This window comes from Parathielavia appendiculata (assembly GCF_033297405.1).
Source record: "Parathielavia appendiculata strain CBS 731.68 unplaced genomic scaffold N657scaffold_3, whole genome shotgun sequence".
Lineage (NCBI taxonomy): Eukaryota > Fungi > Ascomycota > Sordariomycetes > Sordariales > Chaetomiaceae > Parathielavia > Parathielavia appendiculata.
In genome coordinates, this window is record NW_026944222.1 from 1,407,615 (window position 1) to 1,426,288 (window position 18,674).

The 18,674-nt window shown below is 55.9% G+C and overlaps 5 protein-coding genes across 5 annotated transcripts; 2 read left to right on the plus strand and 3 right to left on the minus strand.

Annotated features, from left to right (window-relative positions):
• Positions 1-420: 420 nt before the first annotated feature.
• N657DRAFT_654429 (uncharacterized protein) lies at positions 421-4,096 on the minus strand (the record flags this gene model as incomplete). Its single annotated transcript, XM_062794505.1, has 6 exons — positions 421-872; positions 1,063-1,636; positions 1,696-2,092; positions 2,142-2,831; positions 2,884-3,528; positions 3,747-4,096. The coding sequence occupies 6 exons, from the start codon at positions 4,094-4,096 to the stop codon at positions 421-423; spliced, it is 3,108 nt and encodes a 1,035-aa protein (XP_062649706.1).
• Positions 4,097-4,811: 715 nt separating this feature from the next.
• On the plus strand, positions 4,812-6,558 carry N657DRAFT_642692 (TPR-like protein). The gene has a single exon (XM_062792391.1). The coding sequence runs from the start codon at positions 5,057-5,059 to the stop codon at positions 6,365-6,367; it is 1,311 nt and encodes a 436-aa protein (XP_062649707.1). The 5' UTR covers positions 4,812-5,056; the 3' UTR covers positions 6,368-6,558.
• A 16-nt stretch (positions 6,559-6,574) lies between these two features.
• Positions 6,575-9,400, minus strand: N657DRAFT_283758 (uncharacterized protein). Its single transcript, XM_062786624.1, has 4 exons — positions 8,549-9,400; positions 8,388-8,503; positions 8,257-8,341; positions 6,575-8,193 (listed from the first exon to the last, which is right to left on the minus strand). The coding sequence occupies exons 1-4, from the start codon at positions 8,904-8,906 to the stop codon at positions 6,950-6,952; spliced, it is 1,803 nt and encodes a 600-aa protein (XP_062649708.1). The 5' UTR covers positions 8,907-9,400; the 3' UTR covers positions 6,575-6,949.
• A 2,226-nt stretch (positions 9,401-11,626) lies between these two features.
• N657DRAFT_642693 (uncharacterized protein) lies at positions 11,627-12,113 on the minus strand. Its single transcript, XM_062792392.1, has one exon. It carries the CDS (start codon positions 12,044-12,046, stop codon positions 11,834-11,836), a length of 213 nt encoding a protein of 70 aa, XP_062649709.1. The 5' UTR covers positions 12,047-12,113; the 3' UTR covers positions 11,627-11,833.
• A 246-nt stretch (positions 12,114-12,359) lies between these two features.
• N657DRAFT_614164 (type II DNA topoisomerase) lies at positions 12,360-18,282 on the plus strand. Its single transcript, XM_062790428.1, has 3 exons — positions 12,360-12,701; positions 12,837-16,418; positions 16,479-18,282. Exons 1-3 carry the CDS (start codon positions 12,633-12,635, stop codon positions 17,922-17,924), a joined length of 5,097 nt encoding a protein of 1,698 aa, XP_062649710.1. The 5' UTR covers positions 12,360-12,632; the 3' UTR covers positions 17,925-18,282.
• Positions 18,283-18,674: the final 392 nt, after the last annotated feature.

Sequence of the window (18,674 nt, forward strand, 5' to 3'; positions counted from 1 at the left end):
TGTTGAGGTGCAGATACGGGCGGAAACACAGGCGGGCAGTGGTCGGAAGCCGAGGATCGAGACGCGCACGCGGCGTTGTGGCAGATGCGGCGAGCCTGGCCATAATGCACGCACCTGTCAAGGAGTTGCAAAAGTGCCCGAGGAAGACCATTCCGAGTAATTTCAATCATTTTTGTCAGTGTTGGTTGAATCATGTTGAAATTTGTTGTGCAGATGTGTTTTTGTGGGACGTTCGCATGTCTGGGACGTTCGCTTATCATGTACGTTAGCTGCCCACCTGTAAATAGATTACAAGAGATAGATTGCCAGCAACGCCCCACACAGCCTGCAAATCCATGCCCGAACATGACCCTACCCCCTACACTTTACCCGACTCCTTACCCCGATACCTTACTCCGACCCGCCCACGATGCTCACGCGTTACTCCTGCTCGCCCTTGACTGTGACAGACTCCTCGGCCGTTGTCAGTCCCTGCTCAGGCCTTGCGGCGTTGTCGTCTTGCTCGCCATCGCTGTTGTCCGCATCAGTCGTTTGAACTTTCTCGTCCTTCCCACTGTCAGAAAAAAGCTCAGCAAAAAATCCATCAGTTTTGGCCAAAAGAGGCAACATCTCTGCGCGCAGCATAAGCTCCAAGCGAGATGGACCGAGTCCGATGGAAGCCACGTCAACGCCGACAAGGACTGAGAGATAGTCGCGCGCAAGCCGGGACTTCAGCTCCTGGACGTGTGCCTCCAAAGTCTCTTGGATGCGATTGCACAAGTCAACTTCGAGTTGCCTTTGCACAAAGTTGGTGGCGTTCCGAAACATGACGGTGCGGCGGTTGTCGACGTGCCGAATCATGAGGCTCTTCATACGCATATAGGAGCCAGGACCTACAGCATCGGTTGTTAGCGAAAGAATTAACACGTTGTATGGAAAACGAAACAAGATGATAGGGCAAGTAAGGAGTAACGAGTAAGGAAGAAATCAGACGACATCAGGAATGCAGAAAGGAGAAGAGGCGACAAAAGGATGAAGGCAAAAAGCACGGGGAGGAAGATGGACATAGAGAGGAAAACATACCTCGCTCCTCAACACAGCCCTCATAGGCCGGCGTCATCTCATCCTGGATAACAGGAGTGGAGGCCCCATTTGCTTCCCGCTGCAATTCCTGTGCCAGAGCCAAAACTGCACCACGGACATCCGCGGAGCGCTGCGAGTGGGCCTGAAGTTGTTGACCCAGCATGTGCAAACCATTGTAGTGTGTTCCCAGTTCCCTCGCCCGCTCAATTGCCTCAGCGTGGAACTTCTCCAAATGCACTTTGACGGTCCGCAGGAAGTCGTCCAGGGACGTCGGCAGACGACGTTGGAAAGCGCGCTCCCAGCCGCTGGCGAGATGCCTCGAAATGAGGTCGAAGAGTTCCGCATTGAAATCAAGGGCCCCCGAAGCGCCGGCAAAGACACCGTTCCGTCGGCAAGTCGCCTTATAGGTCGCCCAATACAGACCGCCTACGGCCTTCGGTGCTCCCCATTGTGTTGCAGTAGGCACAGCCGCGTCCACCGCCATCGGAACGTACTTGTCGAAACTCATAAAAATGTGCTCGGTCAAAGCCTGTTTTACAGAAGTCATACACCCTCTCAACGCCGCCTCGAGATTCTATTCAGGGTTAGTCAGTCGGATTGAGTTGGTTATGATGGCTCTGGGACCCAGGCTACCTGTTCCAGCTTATGCAGTTGCTTGCGCAGGCGCGTCTCCTCCCTGGCTTTCTCAGCGTCAGTCAGGCTCGACCCTGTGCCGTCGTCAGAGGCCCACATCGTCATGGAATTGAGGAGCTGCATGAGGTCGTTGAGGAAGCGCCGAGAGCTGGCAGCGCGCCCTGCCTCGGTGAGTTTCTTGGCATGTGCTTGCATTTGAGGGATCTCGGTCTCCTCGACTGACTGGAAGCCCCCTGCGTTGAAATCATCCTTTTGAAGGCGGCCGCTCAGTTTCTGGAAAGCACGGCTACTGACGCAGAAGACGGGGAGAGATGCAGCTACGGCGTCGTAGTCACGGAGGTCGACGTCCGGGTCGAAGTTGGCCTCGTCCTCCTCGGCCGCGTTTTCCTGATCGAGTCTGAAGAAGGTAGCAGTCCTTTGGCTCAAAGAGCTACATCTCTGCTTACTCCTTGATTCCCATTGCGAAATCCTGCTTGATGGCCCGTCGCGAGTACTCGTTCCTGCCCTGTATGCAAATAGCCTTCACCTCAGCAAGGAGCATGTCTTTCTCAGTGACCAGCTCCTTGATCGCTTCACGAATGGCCTTGACTTTGTCCTCGATCTCCTTTTTCTTCGCTCGGACTTCTTTCTTCTCGGCCTTTAGAGACGCGAGCTCGGCTTCAATCTCGTCGGCGGTAAGTGGTTCTCTGTCCTCTGCCGGTGGTCCTTGATTTTCCTTATCACTGAAGTCCGAACCGTCCGAATCCGAGAAGTCACTATCGACATCGCTGGAGTTGAGCTTCTTGCGGTTGCCAAGTGGCCGAGCCTGCCGCTTGCGCTTCTTCCTTGGCGAGTTGGGCGCTGGGGCGTAAACGGTGGCTCCTCCAGCGAGCTTGCTGCCCAAGGCCTCCCATTTGTCCCAATCCTGCTCGATCTTGTCAATGAGGTCGCCGCACGCATCTCGCTCGTCTTTGAAATCGCCAATGTCAGATTTAAGCTTCCTGACTTCATCCGAAATTTCCTCGATCCTGGCCCAAGACTCAGAAATCTCCTCGTCAATCCCCAGGCTCTCTGCAGCCTCGGTGACAGAGATGTCGTCCGTCTTGGAGCATATGAAGGTCACGGCAGAATATGTGCCGTCGTACCTGAGCTGGCGTCTTGGGCCCTGTCAGCATTGTGTGCCACTTGTGGGGTAGGGGGACAATAGACCTGAACGAGTTACCAAGCAGGGACCTGGCCGTCTTGTCGTCCACCGCTCGTGTAATAGGGGCGACAATCCACAGACCGGTGCATGCCTTCATGTAATTGGCAGCGACGGCGGCTCTAGCTGCGTTTGAGTCCTGGACGCCTGGAAGATCGACGAGGCAAGCGCCTGTGGCCAAGGCAGAAGCCTTGGTGTAGATGCGGACAACCTTGATCAGCGGCCAGAACTCCATCCGCTTCTCGGTGTTCTTTTCTTTGCTGTCAACATATTCCTGCAACTGGCGATACAAACTGGCGGCTGTTGTTGCTCGCAACTTCCTGATGGTCCCCAGCACTTGGCGGACGGCAACCTGGCTCGCAAGGCCTTCGGGTGTTGCCCGTGCGATGTGTTCCTTGGTCAATTTGGAATAGACAGCTTTGATCTTGGCGTAGGCCACGCCAGCATCGCTGTCTTGATTCGTGCACTCGCGGGAAACCTCGCCATTGCCGTCAAGAAGGTCAGTGTAGAGGCCGCGCAGGTCCTTGACCCAGTCGTCAGCGCTGATGAACTCGACCTCGGCACGGTAGAGTTCGTCCGGATTCTCGGAGTAGTTGTACGAGATTTCAGTCGGAGATGCCGTGCATGCTCTCATGCAGTTGGTAGGGAGGAGCCTGTCGAATCAACTTAGCAGGTGACGTACGGCGTAAGTTGGTCGGGGGAACGGCATTGGACCGGGGTTGCGGAAGAAAGGAGGAAGGTCATTCGATAGGACTCCCTTCCAAAAAGCAGCTAAGCCTCTTGAGGGAAGATCCGAGTGTTATATGAAGGAAGGAGACGGGGGGACTGAAAGCGATGCAAGTTCGCCGACCGGCAGTTGAATCTGACATACCGTTCCTCATCAAGGACAGCACTGATGACAGACGACTTTCCAGCTCCTGTATCGCCGACAACACCGACGATGGTCCGCGTTGCCTTCGCAAGGGTCTCAAAGTCGCTGATGGCCTTCAGCCATTGGGCGCCTGAAGCTTGGAGACCTGCCGCTTCAAGTGGCTTTTTGAGGGTCTGCAGCACCCGCACGCCAACACTGACACCCTTCTCAAGAAGATCTGGCGAGTTGGCTGAGGAAACAAGACGTTGAAGATAATCATGCTTCTCGTTGTCGGTCATACCGTGGACGGCGTCAACGGCGCCAAGGGCGGCGCCAGGGTCATCCACGGGCTCCGATTTGACGGACGCCATCGCGTTAGGAGGGCAATATCCTGCTTGTTCCAGAGAGGCGGAATGATAGGTAGAACGAATACTGCCTGTCTTTAAATTGCTTTAGGTTGCAATTGGCTCCTGCAGTCCCGGCCGAGTTGCCTTATGCAAGGTACTAGAACTTGTGAGAGGGAAATGGAAATGAAGGCTACGCGTGCTACGAACAAATCGCTTGATGAAACACGCGACTTTCTTTGTAAGTTGGGTGGGGCTGCAATAGTATTCTTTGCGGTAATCACGCGTCTTCCCGTGACCGAGTATTCTGAATTCCTTGGCGCTGTGATTTGAGGTATCTTACGCACACTTCCTCCACAGAACAAACGGAAAAATCCAGGAAACCAACGTCAAAAGGAGAAAGGAATACGGAGAAAAACTGAAAGAGCTCTCGAACTGCAGGGTAATTGACGACTAAAGGGTGACAAAAAGTAATCTAGCAGGTTAAGAAACTGATGATGACGCCGAGTTGCTTCGGACTCAAGAAAAAGGAAAAAGCACTCACAAGTAGGCCCGGAGAGCCTTCAAGTTATTGGATCCGTGATCTAAAATCTGTACTTTATCCGTGACTCAATGATCATCCAGCGCGAAGGCGGAGGTCCACGTAGGCAGGTTTCCACGTTGCGTCGTGAGTGTCGTCGGTTTGGCTGCAGGAAACTTTGCTAGGCACCGATTGTAACCAATTTTTCTGAATCGTTTCCAGGATGCCACTTATCTCTCGCACACTCCACAGGCACCTAACCACACCGTCTAAACCAAGGGCAAGTCACTCGTGGACCTCACCGGGCTTGTGGAAGAGGTATTGAAGCCCTTCAATTGAGTTTGCAGTGATCGACCTTTTTTTTTCTTTTTCTTTTTTTTCTTTATGTTTTGGAGCGTTCGTTTGAGTAGAGGACACTGACTTCCTCATCCACTGCAAACTGCCCACCTGATTGGGATGAGACAAGAATGGATCGAGTCACGAAAGGCACCGAGTCCCTGAAGCTGGACGACTCAAGCACAAATGGATCAGCCCCTCCAGACATTGCGGCCATGCTACCAGAGCTGCCGCCTGGCCGCACCCTCAACGCGCGCATGACCTTCGAGGAGACACTGGCCGACCTCAACAAGCACCCACTTTTCATGACAGAGCTCGACACTTCCGAGGACAACGAGGAACTGGCAGCTCTGCAGGCTCTCGCTTACGACGGCACCCCCCTCGAGAACGCAGCCAACTTCAAGGAGCAAGGGAACGAGTGCTTCCGGGAGAAGCGCTGGCCGGATGCGAAGGAGTTCTACGGCAAGGGCATTGCGATCTTGGCCGCGGAGGAGTCGAGGAGGGCGAAGGGTGAAAAGAAGCGGGTGAAGAAGGCCGCAGAGCCGGTGACGATCAATTCGGAAGCCGATAACTCGCCCAACGTCGACCTGGAGGAAGACCCCAGGCCCAAAGAAGAGGACTTTGAAGAGGTCGCCGAGGACCCGGCCGAGGTCAAATCCGAACAGGCCTTGCTAGAGACCCTCTACATCAACCGCGCAGCCTGCCACCTCGAGCTGCGCAACTACCGCTCCTGCACCCTCGATTGTGCGTCCGCCCTCCGCCTCAACCCGCGCAACATTAAGGCTTTCTATCGCTCCGCGCGGGCCTTACTAGCCGTCAACAAGATTGCCGAAGCCGACGACGCCTGCGCGCGGGGGCTGGAGATTGACCCGTCCAACAAGCCCCTGCTGGCCCTGGCACAGGACATCATCAAAGCGAGCGAAGCCGACGCGGCCCGGCGCAAGATCGAGAAAGAGCGGCAGGAAAAAGAGCGGCGCCGGGAGACGCTGCTCAAGGCGGCGCTGCAGGCCAGGGGCATCCGCACGCGCAGCACAGGCCGGCCGCCGGATATGGAGGACGCCAAAGTCAAGCTGTCGCCGGATGAGCTAGACCCGGCGAGCGCCCTGGTGTTCCCCACGCTGCTACTGTACCCTTGTCATCTGGAGAGCGACTTCATCAAGGCGTTCAGTGAGCGCGAGAGTCTGGACCAGCACTTTGGGTATGTCTTCCCGCTGCCCTGGGATCGGACCGGGGAGTACAGTCCTGCGGGCGTTGAGTGTTATGTGGAAACTGTTAGTGGGGGGTTGGTAAAGGTGGGGAGGAAGGTGCCGCTCTTGAAGGTGTTGAGCGGCGGGAATGTGGAGGTCGTGGACGATCTGTTGAAGATATTTGTTGTGCCGAAGTCGAGGGCGGAGGGCTGGGTGAAAGAGTGGAAGGAGAAGAAAGCGAACGGGGAAAAATAAGGGCAACGGGAGAGTGGATTGATACCCAGGTAACTGGTAAGATGATGAGAGGATGGGAGCTCTTGGCAAAATGAAGTTGTTTGCACATCAAAACACTGAGCAAGAGTAGGTGTAGCGCCAGGGACGTCCCAGCGACGACTGGCAGATCTGAAAACAAGACTATGACAATGTCATCACGGACAAAAAGTACCGTGCTCCTTACATGCCACAGCACCATTTCACCGACTTCCAGAGTGCAAACGTAAGGCACACCAACCCAGCGCCTCAACAGTTGGTTCCCTAGCTGCAGGATCGCCTGATCAGTCTCTTAGTCACATTCACCCCTATTCCAATTCCAATACACAGGAAAGACGAGATGAAGGTGAAGAGACAGGAAGGTTCTAGAGAGATCGCCAAAGCAAAACAAGGAGATGGCTACAGCCATACGAAACGCTAGTTGTCATCAGCCGGCCATCGAACTACTCGGCCACAAGTCATGAGATCAACGCTCCCCCTTTCACCCGAAATGCAACGCCTGCAACTCCAACCCATGCACCAATCCAGCGCCAGTCACTCACGTCCTCGCCATAGTAAACCACACCGTTAACGCTCAACCGTCCTCCGCCTCTTAGCCCTTGTAAGCGGGCCGACACTGACAATATCCTTGCCCTGCAGGGTGGGCGACGTCGAGCTGGACGGGGTAGCCAGAGCCGTGGCAGTTCCGCCGTGGGCAGCTCCAGGGCAGTTCCCGCTCTCCTTGTCCGAGTCCCTGCCGCTGCCGCTGCCGCTGTCCTCACTTCTGGCCCGCATGTGCATCAGCATCATGGCCGCATTCCGCTCCGACTCGCGGCGCCCTCCTCCGCCGCCGCCAGTAGCGACATGCAAAGGAGACGGGCAGGGAGTGTTCGGCTTGGACTTGAACGCGGCCTGGCGCGTCGGCGTCGGCGAGGGCGCTGTCACGGACAGGGGGCTGGCGCTGCCGGCGCTTCCCGCACGGCTCTCGCCGGCGTCGTACTCGTGGTCATCGTCATCGTCGGCGCCGCCGCCGCCAGCGCTGTTTGTGTCGCGGGCATCGTCGACCTGGTCAAAGCGGCGTTTGAGAAGGATGGGGGGGAGGGTTATGCCCCGCTCCGGGAGCGAGGTGGAGAACGGGGACACGGAGTATTTGTAATGATGAGGATGGTGGGAGCGAGGCGGGTATGGTTGCTGCCATCTGGCGCGGCCTCCGCCTGCGCCTGAAGTCGGAGAGCGTGGGATGGCGGACAGCCACGGGCTGGCCGTCGCCGACACATTCAGTCCGAGGAGTTCCTCGTTGAGATGCGAGACGGAGCGGTGGTGGTCACCAGGAGGGTGTTGAGTCTGGTTCACCGCTGTCCAGCCTGGTGAGTCCAAGGGCGTAGGCGCTGCCGTTGGCGGGATGTGGGGTCTTGATGTGGGGATTCGCATCAGCGGCATCGGTGGATATGGCCTGCGGCTGTAGTGTTCTGAGGCCGGGCGGTAGTCGACGTCTGTGTCGGTGTAGGGGCTCAGGAGCAGGCGGCGGTCGTAGTCGGAGTGGTAGTCATGGGGATCGGGGATGCGTGCTGAGCACTGAGACGGCAGGGGGCTGACGCTGCGGGAAGACCGCGGGCTGGGGAGACCGGCGGATGGTCTGAAGAGCGCCGCAGCTTCGCTCTTTGCCTGAGCCACAATATCTGGGTTGATTATCATGCGGCCGTGGCCATGTGCTTTGTCAGGGATGCACTCAGAGGGAAACTGAGGACCGAAGAGCGGGATGAGAGCGCCGGCGATCTTGTGACAGAAGGTCGCGCAGATGGCTCTGGCGCACGCGTAGGGCATCCAGTAGCCTGCGGCCAAAAAACAAGGTCAGCATGCAGCGGCAAAGGAAGAGAGGCTAGCGAAGCACACACCTTGAGCCTTGATGGAGCCACCTGTGATGCTATAGGTGATGTCCTTGAGGCCCGGGTTCATGTTGAGCATTTTGGCGGGCGTGGTCTGCCTATGTCAGCGACGTTGGGATGGGTGAAAGCTCGGAACTGACCTTGCTATAACCACGGCATTTGAAGAAAGAAGTCATGCGGACGAGACCGACGCTGTAGTCCCACATGACTGTGTATGTGTTATCGTCGCCGGGAACCTTGAAGTCGTAATGGAATGCTGCTTTGGTCAGCCCGAAGCCCTGACGAGGAGCCTTGCCCTTACCTTCGAACCCCTCTCTTCCGGTCTTGGAGAAGAAGTCCTTCTTGCCGCTGTTGTATGGAATCCGCTCACGAGTCTCCCGTATCGACCCAAAGGGGTGGACCTGGAACCTGCGTACTTCGCGAAGGGAAGCTTCATCCAAGTTCTCAAAGGGCGGGAAGCAGATGGCCGCCCTGGTTCTTGATCGCGGAAGAGTCCTGTTGTTCTCAGCCATCCTGAGCGTCTCGGACTGGGGTCTCACGGGAGAGGGCTCGTGCCGGAAGGGGGCGGTCTGATGGGCCGGGGAAGGCGGATGGGGACGGGATGCTGGCAAAGGAGCTCGAGGGGGCTCCGGGTTAAGAAGCTCGGCTACGGACACCATGGCGGTGAGAACTGGTGGAGATGTCTCGCGTACTCGTCGCTACAGTTGCAGCTCGTGAGCAGAGAGGGGTAAGAAAGGAAGGACCGGCGAGGAGGCGAGAACACAGGTTAAGAAGCCAGGCAGGGCTTGCGGCCCAAGAGAGCTGGAGGGCAAGACAACCAGATACCCCTTTCAGTTCGCAAACAACAAAGCTTCGCGCAACCCTCGCGAGCCGGCGGGAGCTTCAAGGGCGTACACCTGCGACAAGGAACCACGGCCGGTCCTCTTGCTTCCTTGAGGGTCGGTATGCAATGACTTGCAGCCCCGGCGAGCGCTGCCTTTCTGTTCGGTGTTCTCGATGCAACTTCTTTGTTTGGGGACCCAGGGAGTCGACTGCTAGCAGGCGGATGGAAGCGTTTGTTTCTTCCACCGCTCTTTGGGGGTTCGAGTTGGTGCTCCGAAAGTGACAAGTGACGGCGGAGCGGCGGTCAATGGCCAGGGTAGTGATGGCAGTAGCCGATGGTTTGATAGCCGTGACTGTGGCGGCTGGCTAGCTGAGTAGGGGGGTGGAGACTATGTTCTGAAGCTGTGTACCCCCCTTGGGCGGCATCGATTGGCGCCAGTGCAGCACAGTCAACAGCTACGCGAGCCCCTCAACAGTGTCCTAGGCGTTTGCGAGACCAGCCAGGCAGATGAGGCTTCGCAGATAGCCAAGTTCAGGTACGGAAGCAGAGCAAGACGGGCTTGAGGGAATCTGTGGTGTCATGAGATCGGGCTGAGCTCTCAAAACTGCACAGTTGTCCTGGCTCCACGAGGCCACTGTGGCCGGCGAAACAGAAAATGAGTTTGACACCGCAAATACCATACAGCGAAACAACCGGGCAGGGATAGGGCTGCTTTGGATTACTTGACAGAAAGTAGACCGTCGGCCGGCTGCAGGAGGCGCCACCTGGGTACTTGGTTGAGTATCTCCCGGTGAGAAGGTGGAACAAAGAGCAAAACTTGTCCCATGTTGACTGCGAGATGGAGACGTCGGCTTGACTCGACACACGGGGCTGCTTCACCGCCGGGGGGTGCTCTCCCCGCTGGAAGGCATCATCGGGGAGGCTCGCCCAGTTACAGTTGGGGCATTGGGTTGTTGGTGTCACGCCTTGATGCGCCAATAGCGCCGACCTCGCTGGTGCGCGATGGCAGCGTCATGGAATCGGATGCGCACAGGGCTGGAATGGAGATGCCGAGTGCTGCTCGCGACCGAAGTCGCTGCTCTCGGCCACGGCCAGCCCTTTCTGCAGATATCTAGGCTTCTTCGAGAAAGGCACCGCGTATCCTCCGCCGAAGTCCGCGGCAGCGGCGCGGCAAAGAGCATTTGTCACTGCACCGAACCTTGCTTGCCCCCGCGAGTGTGCGCTTTGCACAACGGCAGCACAAGGAAAGTGTCCGATGAGGACAGAGACATGGTCTGAAACACGTTGATTCTGCTAGAAACTCTCTTTGTTTCCACGCGAGGGCGGTGTCGACGCAATGGGCGTCGCCAGGGCCGGTGGGAAACGCCAAGGTCGTAGCATTTTATGGCCGGATAGTCGATCCGGAGTCGAGGGGATCACACGAGGTTGAAAGAAAATGTGGCGTACGGGCTGGCGACAGGTGAGGGCCGGAGATGGCGGCGGAAGGAGACATCACTAGACCGCTCGTCGCTGCATGGGCTGCTGAACATCCACTGGGAGGGGGTTCTGGACACACCCAGCCGTTGTGTGCTAGGCAACATGGGTCCCTCGACTTGTCACCCCTATGCCATGCCCAAGCCTGACGTTCCAACCGTGATGAGGGCTGCAGCCACCCGCCAGGATCCACGGCAAGGCCGCCCGGCACCAGATGCCCAATACCACGGCTGACGCACTGCCCTCAAACGGCAGTACAGAACCTGAGGAGGCCCAAATCGAGCCGGAACGGATCACAGACTAGACCCAAATTGTCAACAACAGATCTGCAACAACTGGCTGTTCACGTGCAATCACCAACCAGCCCGGAAAAGGGCGACGTGGTAGCCAGCTATCTCGATATGTAGAGGACCTCGCAATGGCAGCAACAGTCTGAACCGTGTCGTATCGGCCGCCCGACGTTTCCGTTGTCAGTTTCTGTTGGTCTCATTGCCACTTCTAGCCGACGAAACCCTGCTGGTCATCCGGGCATCTAGGGGCCAGGCGAGATTGGCGCCCGATCACAGTGTTGAGCCGCAACGTGGGTGGCCACATGAATGTGAGATGATGGATCGCTCTCTCTCTCCCTCACCTCGTTCTCTTCTCTCCGTTCACGTCAACCTGCCAGTTCAGTCATGGTCGGTATGAGAGGTTGGGCCGATAAGGTGTCCCAGGCGCTTGAGCACTGGCCATTTCGCCGCGAGGCATGTCAAGCCTCTACCCCAAAGCAGTGCCACCGTCACAGGCTTTGTCGCGGTTATAGGCATCGGGTCGGGAAATTTCCTGGTGCGTGCTGTCTGAAAACACAAGTAGCACAGCAGGCTGCGGCAGGGAGAGCACGACATCCTACTGCCGCACAAAAGGGCCCTCCACACTCGGAGAGCTTGAAATGCCCTTACAGCTCGAGACCGTCCTAAGGCCCGCTTGCACCGAGATCGATTGGAGCCGCTTGAGACAGGTGTCTCGAAGGAGACGGGCGTTTACAGCCGGACCGGGAAGCACCACCCTTCATCAATTCCTCGAGAATCAACCCAAACATTCAACGGATTGGCTGCCAGGGACCGGCTTGAGAGGGAGTACAGCACTTGAGGAATTATTAAACTCATTGTCAACATCATGATCAAGGAGCAGCGCAACCTGGGCAAGCGTGCTTGAAACGTACCAGCAACTGCAACCCAACCACAACCGTAACCACAATCACAGCCACAACTTCTCAAGGACTCGATCCACATCTTGCTCCATTTTACCGCCTCAGCAATTGATTGCACAAGGTATCCGACCAGATAGCGTCCGCGCCATCATCTGAGCAATGCCATCATCGCACTTGTGCAATTGCTTGACTCTGACAACGAGATCCTCGAATTCGCACAAGAGCAAACAGAACAGTTTCATCAATCCAACCAGAGAGAGGAGAAAATGGACCCCGAGAGCAGAAGGGGAAATTGGATGTTGGTGATAAGTCATTCGGATTTGTCTGGAGAAAGCAGGGGTTCAGAAGTACAGGTAATGTAATTGATGGCTTCGTTTCCCACCGTCACTTCCATGTTGAGAAGGCGCCGTTTCGTACTCCATCCCGTCCTATGTGTCGGCTTGATGTTAGCAAAAGTGGGTCCGCATGGGGCAGTTTGCCTTGGCGCCTCAGGCGTGAGGTGCATTGCAGGTCGCGTCCTCATCGCGCGCTGTGGGCCCGCCGCATCTCGACTGGACCCATGCTCCAATTCACGCGCCTGTTTTGGGAAATCCACACAACATTCACTGTTTACATCCGGCACCGCTTGCCACAACAACAATCCACCCCTCTGCGCCCATCACCATCGCAGCCTTGCCCTCGTACTTTTCGTGTCCTTAGCCTTTCTTTATCCACGACATCGCCGGGTAAGCCGAGTCGCGAAGCTAGCCCTTGGTACCCTTCATTGTTCGTCGATTGCGACCGAATTTTTTCTTTCTTCTGGATGCGCCCACCTGTTTTGTTGTCCCCCTGCCAAGCCTCTATTCAGACCCTTGATCTTCCGCGCCTTGTCTTGTGGAACATTGTTCCTGAGCCTTCGCCATGGATTCCGACATTGGCTCGGTCTTTGGCGACTTCGAAGACGAGTCTGACGGCTATATCCCAGAGGTGGTACGTATGTTGCGCGTTGCCCACGGAATGTCAAACCCTACAACCCGGCAGTGCCGTTCGTCTCTTGCAGCCTGCACCAAAAGACATCGTGAACAATTGTATGAATCGACCTCGAGTACACTGACTGTCTTACAGAAGCCCAAGGCTAAAGTACAACCAAAAAAGATGGCGACAGCGAAACCCGCCAAGATGGTCCAGACAACCCTTACCGGTGGCAAGGCTCCCGCGAAAAAGCGCCCCAAGTCAGAGAGCGATGCTGAAGGCACACCTCCAAAGAAGCAAAGGAAGGCGCCTGTGAAGAAATCGGGCGGCAAGCCCCTTGCTGAGATCGAGAACGACAGCATGGTGATCGACAATGACGATGATGACGCGCCGGCCTTCAAGCCTACGGCTAAGTCCAACAAGACCGCCACTGAAACGTACCAAAAGCTCACACAACTCGAACATATCATCAAGCGCCCCGACACGTACATTGGTTCCGTCGAGCGAATGGATCAGAAGATGTGGGTGTACAACAAGGCCGAGAAGTTGATGGAGAACCGCACCGTCAGCTTTGTTCCAGGTCTGTACAAGATATTTGACGAAATCCTCGTCAACGCCGCCGACAACAGCCAGCGAGACTCGTCGATGACGTATCTCAAGGTTACCGTCGATCGCGAGACGGGCGAGATCTCGGTTGAAAACAACGGCAAGGGCATCCCGATCGAGATGCACGAAAAGGAAAAGTGCTATATCCCCGAGCTCATCTTTGGCCACCTGTTGACCGGCTCCAACTACGACGACAACGAGAAGAAGACGGTCGGTGGCCGTAACGGTTACGGTGCCAAGCTCACCAACATCTTCAGTCAGAGGTTCACCATCGAGTGCCAGGACTCCAACAACGGCAAGCGGTACAAGCAAACCTGGACCGAGAACATGAGCAAGAAGGAAAAGGCCAAGATCACATCCAACAAATCTTCTGATTTTGTCAAGGTCACTTTTCTGCCCGACTACAAGAGGTTCGGCATGGAGAATGGAATCGACGACGATCTTGAGGCTCTGATCTATCGTCGCGTTTACGACATGGCCGGAACCGTCAGTGGGGTCAAGGTTTGGTTGAACGGGGAGCATCTCAAGGTCAACTTCAAGTCGTACTGCGAGATGTACGCCAAGTCCATTGCCAACGAGCGGGGCGATGCCGCCGTGGACGGCGAGAAAGCGGTCGCCAAAGTCGAGTTCGACCAGCAGAGATCCAATGGCCGGCTCTGGCAGATCGGCTTCACCGTCTCAGACGGCTCGTTCCAGCAGGTCTCGTTCGTCAACAACATTGCCACCACATCCGGCGGCACGCACGTCAACTACATTGCCGACCAGATTTGCGAGGCGCTTGGCAAGGAGCTGAACAAGAAGAAGAAGGGTCACTCGCTCAAGCCTTCGCACTTCCGCAATCACATCTTCATCTTCATCAATTGCCTGATCGACAACCCGTCCTTCAACTCGCAGACAAAGGAGCAGTTGACCACCAAGATGAGCGCCTTTGGCAGCAAGTGCGTCCTCAGCGACCAGTTTTTGAAGAAGGTCAAGGCATCCGAGGCCATTGCAAACATCATGGAGTTTGCCGACAGGAAGGCAGACAAGATGATGGCCAAGACTGACGGCAACAAGCGCTCCCGCATCAGCAACGACAAGCTGATTGATGCCAACTGGGCCGGTACGAAGCGTGGCCATGAATGCACCCTCATCTTGACCGAAGGTGATTCAGCCAGAGGCCTTGCTGTTGCCGGCCGTGCCGTTTTGGACCCGGACCGTATTGGCGTCTTTCCGCTGCGCGGCAAGATGCTCAATGTCCGCGACGCCTCGCTTGACCAGATCATGAAGAACAAGGAAATCGAAAACATCAAGAAGTTTCTCGGCCTGAAGCACAAGCAGAACTACACAGACACCAAAGGTCTCCGCTACGGCCACTTGATGATCATGGCAGATCAGGATCTCGACGGTAGTCACATCAAGGGCTTGCTCATCAATTTCCTTGAGGTCCAATTCCCGTCCTTGCTGCGCATTGACGACTTCTTCCAAGAATTTATTACTCCGGTGGTCAAAGTCTGGCAGGGCAACAACCCGAAGAAACCCCAAAACCTCAAGATGTTCTTTAACCTTCCCCAGTATGAAACCTGGAAGGAAGCCCATAAAAACGAGCTGCGGAAGTGGAAGTACAAGTACTTGAAGGGTTTGGGTAGCTCCTCCAACGAGGATGCCCAGATTTACTTCAAGGATCTGGACCGGCACTTGAAAAAGTTCGACATCTTGAAGCCTGAGGAGTCCCAGTTGTTTGAGCTCGCCTTCTCCAAGAAAAAGGCGGACGCCCGCAAGGAGTGGCTGGGCAACTTTGTCCCCGGGACATTCCTCGATTCGACTGCGAGCAGGAAGACCTATACCGACTTTGTTCACAAGGAGCTCATCCTGTTCAGTATGGCCGACAACATGCGATCCATTCCATCCATGGTGGACGGCCTGAAGCCTGGTCAGCGAAAGGTCATCTATGGTGCGTTCAAGCGGAACCTCGTCAACGACCAAAAGGTCGCCGAGTTCGCCGGTTACGTCTCGGAGGTAGCCGCCTATCACCACGGCGAACAGTCTCTGCAGCAGACCATTGTCGGCTTGGCGCAGACCTACGTCGGATCCAACAACGTCAACTGCCTGGAACCCAGCGGTAACTTTGGTTCGCGTCTTTCTGGTGGCTCGGATGCAGCCAGCGCTCGTTACATCCACACGCGCTTGTCACCTTTTGCCCGGCGGGTCTTCTCCAAGCTTGACGAACCCAACCTCGAGTACCAGGATGATGACGGTAGCATCATCGAACCCAAGGTCTACATACCGGTTATTCCCATGGTCCTCGTCAACGGCGCTGATGGCATCGGCACAGGGTGGAGCACATCCATCCCCAACTATCATCCGATCGATATCGTCGAGAACCTCAAGCGGCGCATGGGCAGGCTCGATCCTGACGACGCCGAGGAGAAGCCATTCAAGCCCATGACTCCATGGTTCCGAGGCTGGAAGGGTGTGGTTGAGCCAGATGGGCCCAACAGGTTCAAATTCAACGGCATCATCAAGCAGGACGAGCAGAACCCTAACGAGATTCATGTCACGGAGCTGCCCATCCGGATGTGGACTGATGACTTCAAGTCGAGGCTCGAGGACATCCTTCGTGCCGAGAAGACGCCCTCCTTCATCAAGGATTACAGGGAGTTCAACGACCACCAAACAGTGCATTTCATCATTGAGATGGAGGATAAGCATTTAAAGGCAGCACTTGATGAGGGTCTCTTAGAGAAGTTCAAGCTTACCAAGTCAATCACCACCACCAACCTCGTTGCCTTCAACACCCGCGGCCAAATCCAGAAGTATGAGAGCCCGGAGGAGATCATGGAGGAATACTACCACTACCGCCTCAAGATGTACACTGAGCGCAAGAGCCACTGGTTGGGTGTCTACCACGCCGACTACCGGAAACTCAAGAATCAGTACCGCTTCATCTTGGAGATTATTGAGAACAAGTTGGTGGTCAACAAGAAGAAAAAGGATGTTCTCGTCCAGGAACTTCGAGACCGCAAGTACGAGGCTTTCCCGCCCAAGGACGACAAGAAGGTCAAGTCCACCGACGAGGAGTTCGGTAAGGATGATGCCGAAGACGAAGACGTCTCCGGTGGCGCCCGCGACTACGACTACCTGCTCTCGGTGCGTATTCCGAGCTTCTGTCCTGACTTTGCCACACTTCTGGTTGCTGACAAACCATAGATGCCAATCTGGTCCCTTACGAACGAGCGTCTCGAGAAGCTTAAAAACCAGATCGCGGCAAAGAAAGCGGAGTATGACGAGCTCGAAGCCCTGAGCGAGAAAGACTTGTGGGTGAAAGACCTGGACGGCTTCGTCGAGGAGTGGCACAACCAGCTGAAGCTGGAGGAGGAGATCACAACCGGCATTCGGAGGATGGGTCGCCGCACATCCCACAAGATTGGTGCTGGAAGGGGCCGCCGTGTGAAGGATGATGACGACTACCAGCCCGAGAAGAAGACCAAACCTAAGGCTGTGAAGGTTGAGAAGGTCGAGACCAAGACCCATCAAAGATTCACTGAGAAGTTCCAGGCAGCAGCCAAACCAACGCCCAAGAACGATCTCTCCGATGACGATTTTGCCCTCTTGGGCAAGAAGGCGGTTGTCAAGCAAGAGTCGGAGCCTCCTGCTTCTCTGACGGACGCTACCAACGGTCGCAATAAGCGGGCGGCTGCCAGCAAGTCTAGGTATGTCCTGAGCAGCGATGACTCTGACGAGGACTTCATGGACCTGGGCAAGCCGAAAGTGAGGGACGATCAAGGTGACTCTGAACTCGACGAGGTGATTGAGAAGCCGGCAAAGAGGACAGCAGCGACAGCAGCGAGATCTAAGCCCTCGTATATGGACGAAGAGTTCGGTTCAGATAGTGATGACGGCCACGATGACAAACTACTTGGAGACGTCGGCGCCATGGTCAAAGGCATAGGGGCCTCGGCCACCTCGAACAGCAACGGAGGCAGACTTAGTCTGTTTGCCATGTCTCGGCCCGAGGCAGGCGACGCGCCCTTGCCGAAGTTGAAGAGCAAGCCGTCAAAGCCTGCCATGGACGTTGACAGCCACGACGACACCAACTACGAGGCGCTAGCCATGTCGTCGCCGCTCAAATCCACCAAAGCTGACGATCTGGACGACTTCCTGTCGGATGACGACTTGCCAGCCGCCACCACCAAACCTGCCGCAAAACCCGCGTCTCAGACTGCCGCCTCCAAGGCCAAGGCTCCCCTGAGCGTAGTTCCGGCCCCACCAAAGAAGCGGGGCCGTCCGGCGGGATCCAAGAACAAGCCCAAGGGCGACGAGGGTCCTGCCCCTAAGCCAAAGCCGGTGGCGGTCGCGGCGGCAGCCAGGCCCAAACCGTCAACTCTCTCCCCAGCTGCCAAAGCCTACGCCGCCAAGAAGGCCAAGGCAAAAAAGATACTCAGCGACGACGAGGACGACATTGTCGATGAGCCTGCCAGCCCGGTGGTGGCCCAGCCCAAGGCAAGGCCAGGGCGCGCGGCGGCGGCCAAGGCAAAGCCGATTTACATTGATGACTACGAGGACGACTCGTTTATCAGCGGTGGCACTGGTGGTGGGCGGAAGGGCCGGAGGGATGACAGTGATGCGTTTGATATGGACGATAATAGCGAGTAGTCGGGTTTTGTATGGCGGTTGCGGTGGTCTTGATGAGACACGACTGTTTTATTTTAAGTTGGATCTGGTGAATGGAGTTGTCTTGGTTTTTTCCTTATTTTGGTGGCTACCTGACTACGGGGACTCATTGGCCTGAGGGCAGAGGCAGTGAACGGGCTCTGGGCTCTCTGTGGGTTCTGGGCTTAGGCGCTCTTGGTGGTTTTATTGGGGAGAGGGAGGGCGATGCATACATTTGCAGTTTAGTTCTGCTTGTTCTCTGTTCGTCTATCGCCGGCCTCTGGTCCTTGGGAAGGGTGCACTCTCAAGTACTATACTACTCTATCTGCTCAAGTCATCGATTGCGTCTTGGACCTTTACTGCTGCTTTTGCCGCCTCTACTACTGCTTTTGCCGTGCATATCCTTTGGCTGTGTTGTTGATAAAAGCAACAAAGGGTTCTGAGAACCCTTTCAGTGTGCAAGTTGAGTTAGTCCGTCCACAGGCTATGCCACCCAACATCTTATTTGTTATTTACCTACTGTAGCAGGGCACACAGCAGGCTTTAGTCCATGTGTCTGTATGGGTGAGCAACACCTCGCTAACACAACCTGCATGTCATGTTGGACATGAATAAGAACACGTCTTGAATAGCTGTGCCAAAACACAATGCCTATCAAGCAACAGGAAAGCAGCATTACCCGTGATACCTTTCAGCCTTTCTCCCCTGCTCGGAGCCAACCTATGCCTCAGAGAGCACACACATCACGAAGCC